This window comes from Erithacus rubecula (assembly GCF_903797595.1).
Source record: "Erithacus rubecula genome assembly, chromosome: 9".
NCBI classification, from domain to species: Eukaryota; Metazoa; Chordata; class Aves; order Passeriformes; family Muscicapidae; genus Erithacus; species Erithacus rubecula.
The window spans coordinates 27355841-27368780 of NC_136660.1; the positions used below are offsets into that span (position 1 = coordinate 27355841).

Genomic DNA, 12940 nt, shown 5'->3' on the forward strand with positions numbered 1-12940 from the left:
AAGCCCACGGTTCCCAGTGTTGGGTTGTTGTCTGCTGACTTTCCCATGGTGTCTGTCACCTCAGGAGAGCACAACCAGGTCTGCAGAGAGCCAAGGCAGAGATATTAACTGTGACTGCCAGTGCAAATGAGAATAGTGTCTATTGTTCCCAGCAGAAGGAAAATCACTTCACCCAGATGTCCTGGTCCCATGTTTGAATAGTAACATTAGATGGACAAAGAGAGACACAAATTGCTCAGCAGGTTTGTTGTCAAAAGAAGAATGGTCTGAAAGCACTCTCAGGGATGAAAGCTGGCACTGAGACAGGAGAAGCACTGTCATGCCTTGTGGGAGAAACCAGGCTGGGAGAGAAAGGAAATTCTGCTTTCTTTCACTGTCTCTGTGGTAGATTGTCTGTGTCCTAAGGCACAGCAGAATAGAGGCTTAGTTGAAGGGCTGACATTTGGGATACAAAGGGAAATGAATCTATTAATGTTACTTGGGCATGGCTGTAACTCAGCATTGCCTCTGCTGTTAACCTGTCAGTCCTCTCTTCACGTGGGGAGAATGGGCTTGATCAGACTCTCACCAAAGATGTGGTTCATGCTCTGGTGCAGAAGTGGAGCTGGCTGGAATCCAGCCAGACTGCTCCCAAAAGTCTCCCTGACCTCCCTGTGCATCCTCATTTGTGTGAAGGGGCTGAGAGACCTCTCTTGTCACCCTGCTGGGTTTGCAGCTCCCTGGGGGTTTCTCTGCCATCCTTTGCTGACAGCATCATCAGCTCACTCCTCACAGGCATCTGTCCTCTGTGAGATCAGCCCACCCTCAAACAGCAGAGTATTTACATTGCCTGGGGCATGCCTTCCTGGCCTTCCACAGGTGCTGAAAGCCTTTTCCTTGTGCTGAGTGCAGGACACTTTGTACAGTGCTGCTGCTGAGCACTTTTTCTTGTGGATAATGTGATGTGGTGTAGTCTCTGTGAGTTCTTTAATGCACAGATATTAAGTATGTTTTTAGCATGACTGGGCTGTATGAGGGACAAAGCAGGCTTGCCTGGCTCCTGAGCTGGGGAAACTGCATTTTTATCATCCTGTTTTAAGCACCACAGGTATACAAATGTCTCTGTGTGATTCAGGAAGCACAGACTGCAAAATCTCATGCAGGAGGCAACATTTTAATGCTGGACAGGATTTATCTATCTCTGTGCATCAATTTGTCAAGTAGAGATGATGTGAGAGATTAGAAACTCATGAAGTAGCTCAGGAAAAGCTGTTTCTAAACCCAGTTTTTGGGCTCTGAGTACACCAGGCTGAGGTTTCAGTGCCCAGAGTGCCCCAGGGATCCCCACATGTCAGGGATCTACATGTGCTGTGACTGTGACCTTCCTCCTGGCATTCCTCCTGAAAGCAGCTGATTCCTGGTGCCTGGATAGATGCTCAGACTTCTCTGGCAGCAGCAGCAACCACCAGCTCTCCTTTGTATGAGACAAAGCACTTTGCAAGGTAAGAAGGTCATGGGGCATTGGGAGGAGATGGGAAAAGCCAGCCTGATAATTAGGATATATGGGATGGTCTTGGAGAGACCTGCTGATCCCACAGGCAAGCAGGACACTGCAGAGCATTTTTTTGGAGCTGTTTTTTTTTTATTTTTAAAAATCTGACTTGAAGTTCCTAGCTAATTTCTAGGTCCTTTCTCTTGTAAATTTCTATTAAAAAAAAAAAAAAGTAGGTAAGTGGCTTGGGTCTCTGACATGATCCCTTATTAAATTCATCCTCAAAGACTTTCCTTCATTAAATCAGAAATATTTAATGAGACTTTACCTGATGGGAGCTCATTCCCTTAAGGCTGGGTCAATGTTTGAGGCTGGCACAGGCAAATGAGGAGGTGGGGTCCCTGCACAGCCAGCATTAATCCTGTCTGGCATCAGAGGAGCTCAGAGGATGATGTCTGTGCCAGCTTGTCATCAGTGTCTGGGATGCTGTTACTAAAGGAGCTGTGAATTACTCTCACTCTGGAGGATTGCTGGGTGAGCTTTGGCCATGTGCTGATTCCAGCAGAGAGCCTGTTTCTCTTTTAAAGAAATGGGATTTAAGTAAGTGCCATTATTTTCACCCCCTTTAAGTCTTACATTCCCTCAGCAAGCAAAACCATGCCTGTTTGTGGCAAGTCAGTGTTGGATGGCACCTGTACTGTAAAGGCTGCAGCAGGGAACTGGGTTTGATCCCTCTGTGCCATTCTCCCTGCATAGCAGAAGCCAAGGGCAGCCTGCAGGAGGACTGCTGATGCTCCCTGTAAGGCCAGCTGGCTTCTTCAGCTTCAAAACCCACTGTTATCTCACTCTGCAGTAGAAGTAAATTAATTTGATTCATACCTGAGACATCTTACATAAACATTCAGGCCAACATCTCCACTGATAAGAGGTAGTTTTGTTTTCTTTTTCCTTTAAAATCTGTCACTTCTGTCTTACTGGCAAACCAACAAGCCCACTAGCAACCTTGGTGTGCTAATCAAGAAGACCCAGGTGATTTTTTGGGGTTCTTCTGTGTATCCAAAGCAAGAAATGTGGAGGTACTTAAGACACTCACTAAGGAAAATGGTTTGTAGCAGATTTCCCTCCAGAATATGGAATTCTGTTTGGGCCCCATAGTGGCCTTGCTGCAGTGTGCACAGGTGAGGAGTGCACTGGAATGATGAACAAAGCAGGAACTTTATCAGCTGCAGCTGATACAGGGGTTCTAGAGCAGCTGTGATGCTGGGGAAGGACAAAAGCAACTGCTGCTGCTGCTGTCCATTCAGTGCACAGAACCAGCCCCCCCCAGATGGAGCTATTTTGGGATTCCTGGGCTCAGGGGCTGTCAGGACACTAAGGAGCTCATTGGCAGGTTTGTGTCAAGGGCTGAGCTAGGAGAGGGCAGGGAGTGGGACCTTGCCCAGGAATTTGTAGCTCCAGTGCCTCCCCAAGCTTTCTGTGGGAGTGGAGCCAGCAAGAGATGTTTCACAGATGTGTCTGTTTTGGTGTCTGTTCTGTGAAAGCCTCAACTGTTTTCTTTAACAACTTTTTTCCTTCCTTTCCAGCCGAAGCCCATCCTGGTTTTCTCTCAGACTGCAGCAGGCAGTAAGCCTGCACACAGTTGCTATCTAGTGGCCAGAGGAAGATAGTGGAAGGTTTTTCATTGCTGGTTCTGTGCAAGGGGACTGCTGCAGAGATACAGACAGGAATCTTACATTTATTCATGTGAATTGTCAGGGTTACTGCTATTTTTCAGTGGGTTAGATGTCTGAAAATTGTTTTGCTTGACAGTGAAATCACTACTATTTAAGCTACAGTTCACTGCAGTTGTAGACTGCATAGCTAAGGATTTGTAGTAACTAATGGTACTGGGGATTTGATGTACTTGAAATCTATTGGAAAGGAGAGCAGGGATAGGCCCCATTAGTGAGGAAAAACACTGGTAACATACTCAACATTTTATTATAAAACCCTCTAAAGCGCCACTTTATAGGTCACAGTTACAACAAAGGAAATGCCTTGAGTTAGGAAAACAATGGGGACACAGAGACATTGTTTAACATTTCTTGTTTGGGGAAAGTGTGCTGTCCAGGACTGGCCTGTGTTTACCATTCCCTCAGGGAGACATCCCAGCAGGAGCCTGGAGGGGAAAGCAGAGCTGCTCTTGGCCATGCTGTCTCAGTACCACTGTGAAATGTCTGGACAACTTCTGGAGGGTGACATGGCTGTAGGTGAGGGTGTGGTACTACACGGGTGTTTAGGGTATGGAGAGGGGCTCTTGCCAGCTCATTATGGGCCAAAACAAAAGTTTCATGGAGTCTGTGGCCTTCTGTGCTCTGGAGGAGGAAGTCCCCAGAGTCCTGAACCAGAAGAGCCAGCAGTTTATTTGCATGATTTTTTCCTATGTGCAAAACCTTGCACAGGGACAACCTGACAGCTGAGGCTCCTGAGGGCTGAATTACCAATTCCTCCATCTGAATTGCCAATTCCTCTATCTCCATCACAGTGGAAACTAAAGAGTAAAAAAACATGGGAGCACAGCCACCTTTCTTGCTTCCAAGATCCCCTGACCAAGTGTTCTGTTGACCCTGGCTCTGTGGTGGGGGCAAGAAAGCCCAGAACCCTTGTGAGGACATTCTCACTCACCCCAATGACACCAGCAGCTCTGGATGTCACAGCCCTGGGCATCCCACTGTTTGACCTTTGTGTGAAGAAAGAACAGCCCTTCAGAGGTGGTTTCAGGCCTGTCAAATATTTTCAAGGGTGAGGAAGGTACAACATTTTTCCTGTCTGCCTTTACCTCAGCTTTGGTGTAGCCACAGGAGCCCAGGGACAACCCATCCTGGGAACTGGTGCTGCTTTAACTTTGTAGGGTTGGAAAACATGTCCAGCCCATCCAGTCAACCCAGTTACTGAACCTGGGCTCTGAAGGACCATCATAGGAGTCAGGAAAAGGTTCTCCAGGCCATCAGACATGTCAGCATGTTACAGGGAAGGGAGGACTGCATAGATTTCTGCCAACCCACTACCACCCTTCAAAATTCAATTTCTCTAAGTTTAGCAGTTCCAAACATATAACATCTTTCATTAGAAAGCAGGGGGAGAGAGAGAGGGGTGGGCTTTGTGGGCCATACTGCCAGGGCCCAAAGGCAGTATTAATGATCAGGAAATCAGGGTGACAGCACCAAGATGGCCAGCAGCTCACAGAGCCTGGCAGTGTACCTTACTGCAGGGCAGGCTGCTCAGCCCTCCAGTGTGGAGGACACAGGGGCACAGGGATGGCTTCAGATGCAGCTCTGTGAGGATCAGACACCACCCACCACAGCTGGGGCAGGAGCATGGGGGGTGCTTTATCCTCCTTCTCCTGGGAAAAGGCAACAAGCCTGAAGGATACACTGGGATCCAGCCTTCCTATGAAACAGATGAGCAAGCCCTTCAACATTACTTTTTTTCCTTTTTTTTTTTTTTTTTTTTTTTTTTTTTTTTTTTTTTTTTTTTTTCCCAGAACAAACCCCTCAGGTAAAGTAAGAATTTCAAGAAAGTTAACTGAATCTGCCTGGCAGATCTTTGCCCAGAGCTCTTGGTGCCTCCAGTCTGTAACACAGCTTACAGCATGGGAAGGTGAGCAGCTCAATATTCTAGCAAAGCTGCAGCTGGCAGGAGATGCTGGAATGCACCAGGACACTGATTAAAAATACCCTGGGACAGGCTGCTTCTCATGCATGTTTGAAGCATTGCTCATTGTGGGGATAGTCCTGGACTGGAGGCTGGATGAAATACAGCTGAGTGATGACTGGCAGCAAGACAGGTGAGACTTTAGTTGACTCAAATTTATCAGGACAAGTACAAACTCACCAGGCTGAGGAATAGTAGAGGTCCCTTCTGAATCCACTACAGCCACTAATATAGAAACCTTAATAACTCATTGATAAACCTTCAGAGTAGAAATACACAAAACACCCCTATTTACAGTAACATTCTTGTTTACATCAGCTGGGTTAGGACTTTGATGGAAGGATTGCCACTGACTGTTATTGTTTTAGCTACATGATTGGGATTTGCCTGGAAAGAACAAGTTCATTTGGGATGACTGGTATCAGCAGCTGTTGACTCCAGTGCTGTGTCAGAGCCGTGGGTGTGCTGTGGAGGAGGCACTTGGTGTGGGGTGGTGCTGAACACCCAACCTCCACCGACAGATGGTTGAATCCCCTGGGCCATGCGTGGGCAATTCGAGTCTTTAGTCCATCTCTGAACAGTGTGCTTCTAACTAGCTCCCTTCTTCTCCCATTCCTGCCAAGGAATAAAGGCAAATTAGTCCAAATGCAAATCAGGTGAGCCACAGCAGCCATAATGTGCACGGGATCAACGTGAGCATCTGGTCCCCAAGTGGTTTTGGCTGCAGGATGGGTCAGGGATATCTTTAAGTTATAAACAATGCATATATTTATTCATTTAAATTGTAGGCAAGGCAAACACAGGTGCAAAGACTGGAGGAAAACCAGAATGAAGTGCTCTGAATTGTGTTGGTCAAGGGTATTTCCCAGACATGAGAGCCCCCCACAACTCCATCCCAGCACAGCCAGCTTGCTCCACTGCCAGAAGGGAAAAGCAGTGGCTGTCCCAGATGGATTTTTCTGCTGTAGCTTACCTTAGCTTTCTGTAGGACTGTTCCCTTCCCCGTGACCATAACAGATAAAGGCCGGTTTTTTAAAGCCGTGGCTGAATTGACTGGTGAGTTCTCTGCACTGTTTGCTGCACTGGCACTTTTTGCCTGAACCTACAATAAAAATCATTTATGACTACAGACTACTGAGAGAGATTTCTGCCTGTTCCCACCGTCTCCTAGTCACAGTCCATTAACAAGGAGGTGCATTTTTTCAGTGACATACCATTTTCAAAAAAACACCATGGCAGTTTGTGGTGTGTTTTGGTTCTGAGGACTCTAGAACTAAAGAACAGGGTGCAGGTGGTGGAGATCTCCATTTCATGGGAAACAACTTCCCAAGAGGGAGTTTAGATGCCTGAATCTCCTCCTGCAAAAACCATCCCTTAGCTCGGCCAAGTGCAGAAGGAGCTGAGTCCAGACCTGCATGGCTCTGGAGGGTGCTGCTCAAGGTCCCACAGGAAAATACAACCACTCACCTGAGCCCCATCCACCTTCCACTTCCCCTTATTGCTGTTACTTCATTGTATTATTATTCCCTTATATATATACACTATAGTTAATAATTAATACATAAATATAAGCTATATACTTACACAAGATTGCACATTACACTAATGATGCTGTTATTAATGATTACATTTTTAAGCAGGCTGAGACTGTGACTGCCTAGCTGCCAGAAGGCTGCTGTGCATCTCAGGGGTGCCCCACATACCCGAGGGGCTGTGTTCTCCAGGTGTGTGGTGTCCACTGCTGTGCCCAGAGTCACTGGGCCAGACTCTGCCTTCTTCAGGTTCTCTTTCACCTCCACCAGGCTCAGCTCCAGGTCCACCCTCTGACTTTCCTTCCTTTTGCATTCTTCATCTATCTCCTTCAGCCTCTGCTCCAGGCTCTTGTCTGTGAGGGGAGAGGAATCTTGGCACCTGCTGGGGACCTGGGGAGCTCCTGAGGGGAGCAGGGATCAGGGCATGTCCTGCACATTTTCCTTGTGTTTTACCCCAAGAGGGACTCTGGCTCTTGCTCTAGTGCAATCTGGGTTATGTGGTTTGGCACAGAGCACCAGTTTCCCCCACTTTTCTGGTCCCAGGAGGGTCAAGTTCATTGCCCCTCTTTCCACAGCCCCACCTTGGCTCATTTCCACACATCCCACCTTGCCCTGCTGTACCTGTGCTCCCGCCCAGCATTTCCTTCAGCTCCCGCCTCTCCTTGCGCAGCTGGGTGAGCTGAGCTCGGATCTCCTCCTTCTCCTTCTCCAGCCGTTCCTTCTCCTCTGTGAACCGTTTCACCTCTGCCTCTGTCCTGTTCTTGCCCAGCTTGGTTTCCACTGCTGTTGCTGCAAACACAGCCCACCAACAACAAGCTCAGTTGGGGGAAAAAAAGCAGGAGGGAGAAAACCTTTTCAGGTGCTTGAAAAGAAAACAAGGGAAGGTCTGAAAAGTCACCAACCACTAGAGTGAGCACACAGACTGCTGCAGAGCAGAGGCAAATCGAAATCACAGGGCACCACCTCTCTTTAAGCACCTTTGGGCCACCTGAGCAGCACACTCACCTGGCAGGGGCATCTTGGGCCGGTGTGCAGGCTGGGGACTGCCCACGGGAACTGTCCCTGCTGGCACCTCGGGGGCCACTTGGGGGAAGGCAGTGCTCTGCTGCTGGCTCTGCATTTTGACAGCAGGCACCTGTGGCAGAGCCTCCTCAGGCTCTGGCTTCTCTGGCTGTTTCTGGAAAGGAGAAATGAGGTGGGATGATGAGGTGTAGGGAACTGGCTCAGTGATTAAGCCTGGCATCATGGTTTGGACAGTACCTGCTCCGAGGTCTCTGCTGCCTTAGTACAGGGCTCAGCTTCTTTAGCCACAGGGGCTGTCTCAGCTGTGCTCTCTGGGGCAGCCTTGGCAGCCCTTTCTAGAGATGGTGAGCTGAGAGGTGAAGACTGGCAGGACATCTTGCCAGCACAGTGCAGTAAGGACTTCACTGGGGTGAGATCCAGATACACTCTGTCTTGGTCTCCCTCCAATTTGCTCTCATTCTTGGGTGTTTCTTCCTGCAAAAGAGACCAATCTGCTGCAACTAGATGTACAAGAAACATCTCACTGCAGAGCAGCACTATCTCAGGCAATCTGGAGTATTTTCCAAAAATCTCAGAGGAACTAAAATGCCAGTCTCAGAGTCATTCCCCAGTGGGCTTTTTGAAGTACTGAAGGGAAGGCCCCTCCTGTTTTCCTTCAATAGGTCTCTCTGATGGTAGCAGCAGCCCATGCAGGGATATCACACTGTTGTACATCCAGCAAGCCATGCCACATTTTTTGCTTTTCCTGAGGTAACAGTCCCATTCCCAGCATGACCCATTCCCTTTCACACAGGACTTGCTCTTAGAGGCTAAAGAGGAGTTTTGAAAGCCTAGGCTCCAAAAAATCCACTATCACCAAATAATCAATGCTGTTCACTGATGAAAACTGGAATTTTATCCCAGCTGCCTGAGGACCTCTACAATTCCTTTCTAGAAACCCCTCTCCCACTCCTTTTGCAACTCCTCTCCACCACTTGATTCTGCTCTATTGCAAAGGCCAGAATTTCCCCAGGGCTTGGGAATCCACTGCAGCAATGCTGGGAAACCCTCTCCTTTCACTGCTGGAGACTCCCCATGGCCAGATGTTTGGCATGGTCCCCCCAGGGCTCCCTGCAGCAGGGCAGGTGTCTTACCACAGGCAGGTCTGGCAGATCCACGTCGTCGTAGAGCTCATCCTGCTGCAGCCTGCCCTTGGGCAGGTTGTCAATGTAGGCATTGGGCTCAGAGTATTTCCTCTGCATCAGGCTGTGAATAGGCAGCAGGACATCCCATCAGGGGGGCTGGATTTGCTGCATGGCTCTGCAGGGCTGCATTTTTGACACCTGAGAACAGCAGTCCTGAGGTCTGGGCAGCCAGGTGCAGCAGAGGAGAAGGCAGAGCCACACAAAGCAGAGTGGTCACTGCTGCTGCTGCCCCTTGAGCAGCACCCACCAGAGTGGGGCTGTATCTCCCCTCAGCTCCTTCCTTTCTCGCCCAGCCCTCAGCCAGAGCAGCACAGTGACCCTGCCCCAGTGGCACGATGGACTGGAGGGCTGAGAGCCCAGCCTGCTTCTGCAACAGACACCCAGGCAAGCTGCAGTTCATGCCAGGTGCACCCTGGAGGGACAGGAAGTGCTCTCCTGTCCCAAAAAATAGTGACTGAGCTGCAGCTGTGAATTTATCACCTATTTCCATGGCACAAACCTCCCACAAGGGGAGAGCCCCTTGCTTTCTCCCTTTCCCCATGCAGCCCCAGCCCATGAGCAGTGACATACAAGAAGGAATTCTTGGCAGCGCTCACGATGCAGGAGACCCTGTCAGCATCCACGTAGTCGTAGGTGAATTCCTCTGGGTCTGCTTTTGAGCCTGACTCCGACAACAGGAGGCCCAGCCAGTGACCCATCTCCTCTGAGGACTTTGCCTGCAGGTGATCAGACACACAGCACAGGTTGCAGCAGTGCTTTCTCTGCACCCACTGGGCTGATGCTGGCTTTGATTGGGTAGGGAAGCATGCTGGCAATCCTCTGGGCTTCCAAGGCAAAGATGAACTGCTGGGTATTTAAAACAAACCTGAGGCCACGTTAAAAGTACAGCTCTCTGTGTGGACTGATTCATAAATTTGGCAGCTACATAAATACAGCTCTTTGCTCTGCTCCTTCCTAAAGTTAGCCTGCATTTTCCTTTCAGTGTTGATCAACTTGGCTGTCTACAAGAGTAAGAGAAGTCTCTGGGATGATGGCAGGGAGCAGCTTTGGGTGAGGAAAGTGTGTGGGTTTTATTTTGCACCAGCAGAGTGCAGCAATGGGATTGCCAAAACAGAGACAAGGAGACCCGAGCCTGCAGGTCCTGCTGCCAGAGCACAAACCCCTTCCATGGCTCTTTGCAGAGGGGAGAGGAGAAGGGAAGAGTTTAAAGCATCAGAGTCCATTGCTTTAACATTGTCAGTACCCAATTTGCAGCTGCAGTGACATTTTGCAACATGAAGAGTTAAATTCTGTGCCATGAAGTCAGCTCTAGCAAATAGCCAAATGTACCTCCCAGTGCAAAGGACTCCACCTGAAGCAAGAAGTTGGCTGGTGCAGCCACTTTTTGCATTGATTTGAGGAGTCAGAGCACTAACCACAAAGTAAAATTCAGGGCAAGTGAGTATATATATATACACTTTCCTAACTGGAAAGTATATTTTAAGCTTTCAGTCTGTTTTATTTAGCAGAGACTTCAGTCCCTGGGAAGGCTGCCAGCCAGCCAGCCATTCCGTACATTGAGTCTGACATTGAGTCTGACATCCCAACAAAATACAGATTCTTCCATTCACAAAATGTAAATTTTCTTAGCACCTCTTCTTCACATCTGTAACTGGGCAAAATTTCTTAGATACAGACATATCCTGAATCAGAAACTAAACAAAAATATCTTCCAATTTCATGGCATGCCCTCGAAGTCAGTTGTTTAGCTATAAATATTCCACCCACTGGAAAAATACAGGAAATTGCTCACATTGTCCACCTCCTACTATAATCATGCTGTCGTCAGAGAGAAGTAAGATTAGAGATAAACAGTCCTGGATGTAGGCAAAGGAAAGTAACAGATGGAGATGAATTCACTTGCACTTTCAGGGGCAGATCTGTGATAGGCTTGCTTGGGATGTGTGACCCATGGCTTTGCGGCTCTGTTGTCAAAAGATGAAGTTTTTTGTTCCTCCTAACCACAGCCTTAAATCCCTAAAGTGGCATTCTGCTCATCTACCACTGACCATCTGCAATGCCCTCCACAGAACTTAAATATCCAAGGTCATCCTGCAGTCAGGGGAGAGAAAGGGGAATGTCCAGAGGACCCCACATCCCACCCTAAGGTAAGTGCCTAAGATGAAGGTCCCTCTGGAGGTGCCAGCATCAGACCCAGCTGGATTACCAGCGAGGTGGGACCACAGGCAGATGAACCCAATCCTGCTCTGCAGGTTCTGCTTTGTTGGACTGAGGCTCCTCTGGAGGAACTCACTGGCATTTAGACCTCCTGAGGTACCCAAGCTGATGACTTTAAGCAGAGCTTTCTCACTCTACCTCCAACACAAGCCGCTCCTCCCCGTTGTGCAGGATGCGGAAGGAGTAGAGATGGTCAGGGCTGGGCTCTGGGATGATTTCACAGCCTGCCAGACTCAGGGGCTGCTGGGCCAGTTTGCTTCTGTTCTTGTCCTGGTAGAAATGGAGGTGCCCATCTTTTATCTGGCACCACCGTGACTTCCACTGGCTGTTCACCAGCACATTCAGGTAACCTGAAGGCAAGCACATCTTACTTAGACACATTTTACATTTAATCCATATTAATTTGTGTGCCTGGGGATTTCTAATGGGTAAGTTATGAGATCACCACACAATGCAAAGCCACAGGCACCAATAAAGAACAAAAGCACAAAGACAAGCTGTCCTATCCATACAAAACAGAGTGAAAAGGGTAAAAATCTTGAAAATTAGACCCTTGCAAATTAGGATAGGTTTAGAGCAGCAAGCTGGCTGCAGATGGTTGGACACAGTTGGTCCCAGGTGGTAAATACAAGCTGACCCTCAGAACTCCCTGCAGGCTCCCACACCCTGGGCAGCACAAATGCCCTGTGTGTGCCTGTCTGGTATTACCCACCCTTCTTGTTGGAGCACCCTGAGAGCCAGAGGCACCACAATCTGAATGGATTTACTGGCAGGAACACCTGGCACAGCCACCTTTGAGGAGGATGATGCCTGGTGCTCATCCTGCCCTGCACACTGAGATCTAGCCCTGAAACAAATCCTGCAGAGGGGCTCATGCTGCCACTTACTTGAAGTCTCCAGGGATCTCTCTGGACTGTCCATGGAGCTGGACTTCTTCCTCCCGAGGTTCATCAGGTTGCTCAGTTTCAGGCCAGTTGTGCCCTTCTTCTTAACTACCAGAAATGAAAAAGACACTTGTGTGGCTTTCCCAGCTCCCAGCCTGCTGTCCCAGCTGGGGCTCCTGCCCCCTCTCACACACATCCCTTGCAGAGGGCAAACCTGCCACTCAGGGACAGGCTGGAACAGTGCAAAGCCCAGGGAGTTCAGGAGCAAGATGGCACCAGTGAGATCAGTTAGGGATTTGTAGAAGATGCTGATCTGTATTGCTTTACACGTGGGTGGGCTCTGACCAAGGTCACTGCAGGAGCAGTGGCAGGTGCTTGCACAGCTCTTCAACCTCCTTCACTTTCCTACACCACAAGCAATTTAATTAAGAACCATTACCCATAAACATTTACTGTATTCAAGTCTTTTCCTCTCTAAAACAAGAGACATAAAGTGGGAAGTTTATGTCCAAAGAACCTCTTCAACATTCACCACCTCAGTCAGTGTGTGAATAAGCTTGTGGAACCAACAGGTAATCCTGGTAAGAATATCAAATTGCCAGGCAATGAATGCACACACAGCTTTCATCAGGTCTGTCAGAGGTGGCAGTGGCAGGAGGTACAGGGCCAATGCAGAGTTCTCTGTCATTCCCAGGACAGTTTTACCATCTTTGGTCTCAGCTGTGTCCGTGTGGCCGTCGGTGCTGCTCCCGCTCTCCGAGGCTGCAGAGCATCTCTCAGACACCTCCACCTGCCAACAAGCACCAGGCACAAGCTCCACAGATGCAGGTGGCCCATTCTTCCAGCCACAACGTGCTGCAAGGAGCTTTTTCCCCTTCTCCCATCTTATGAGGTCCCACAGTCTCTGTAGCAGATGCTTTCACCCAGACATCCCCA

At 48.8% G+C, this 12940-nt stretch overlaps 1 protein-coding gene across 4 annotated transcripts in view; it reads right to left on the reverse strand.

The window, feature by feature from the left end:
* Window positions 1–3432: 3432 nt before the first annotated feature.
* The window catches only part of AFAP1L2 (actin filament associated protein 1 like 2), a 64167-nt gene continuing 54659 nt past the window's right edge, over window positions 3433–12940 (reverse strand). For all 4 annotated transcript variants that reach the window (XM_079312485.1, XM_079312484.1, XM_079312483.1 and 1 more), the window contains exons 9-19: window positions 12710–12794; window positions 12008–12112; window positions 11259–11470; window positions 9474–9619; window positions 8853–8964; window positions 7957–8193; window positions 7702–7873; window positions 7318–7485; window positions 6868–7049; window positions 6138–6266; window positions 3433–5779 (exon numbers count right to left, since the gene is read on the reverse strand). In XM_079312485.1, coding sequence (XP_079168611.1) covers window positions 5753–5779; window positions 6138–6266; window positions 6868–7049; window positions 7318–7485; window positions 7702–7873; window positions 7957–8193; window positions 8853–8964; window positions 9474–9619; window positions 11259–11470; window positions 12008–12112; window positions 12710–12794 — 1575 coding nt within the window. In that variant the 3' untranslated portion in view covers window positions 3433–5752. The remainder of the gene's footprint in view (window positions 5780–6137; window positions 6267–6867; window positions 7050–7317; window positions 7486–7701; window positions 7874–7956; window positions 8194–8852; window positions 8965–9473; window positions 9620–11258; window positions 11471–12007; window positions 12113–12709; window positions 12795–12940) is intronic.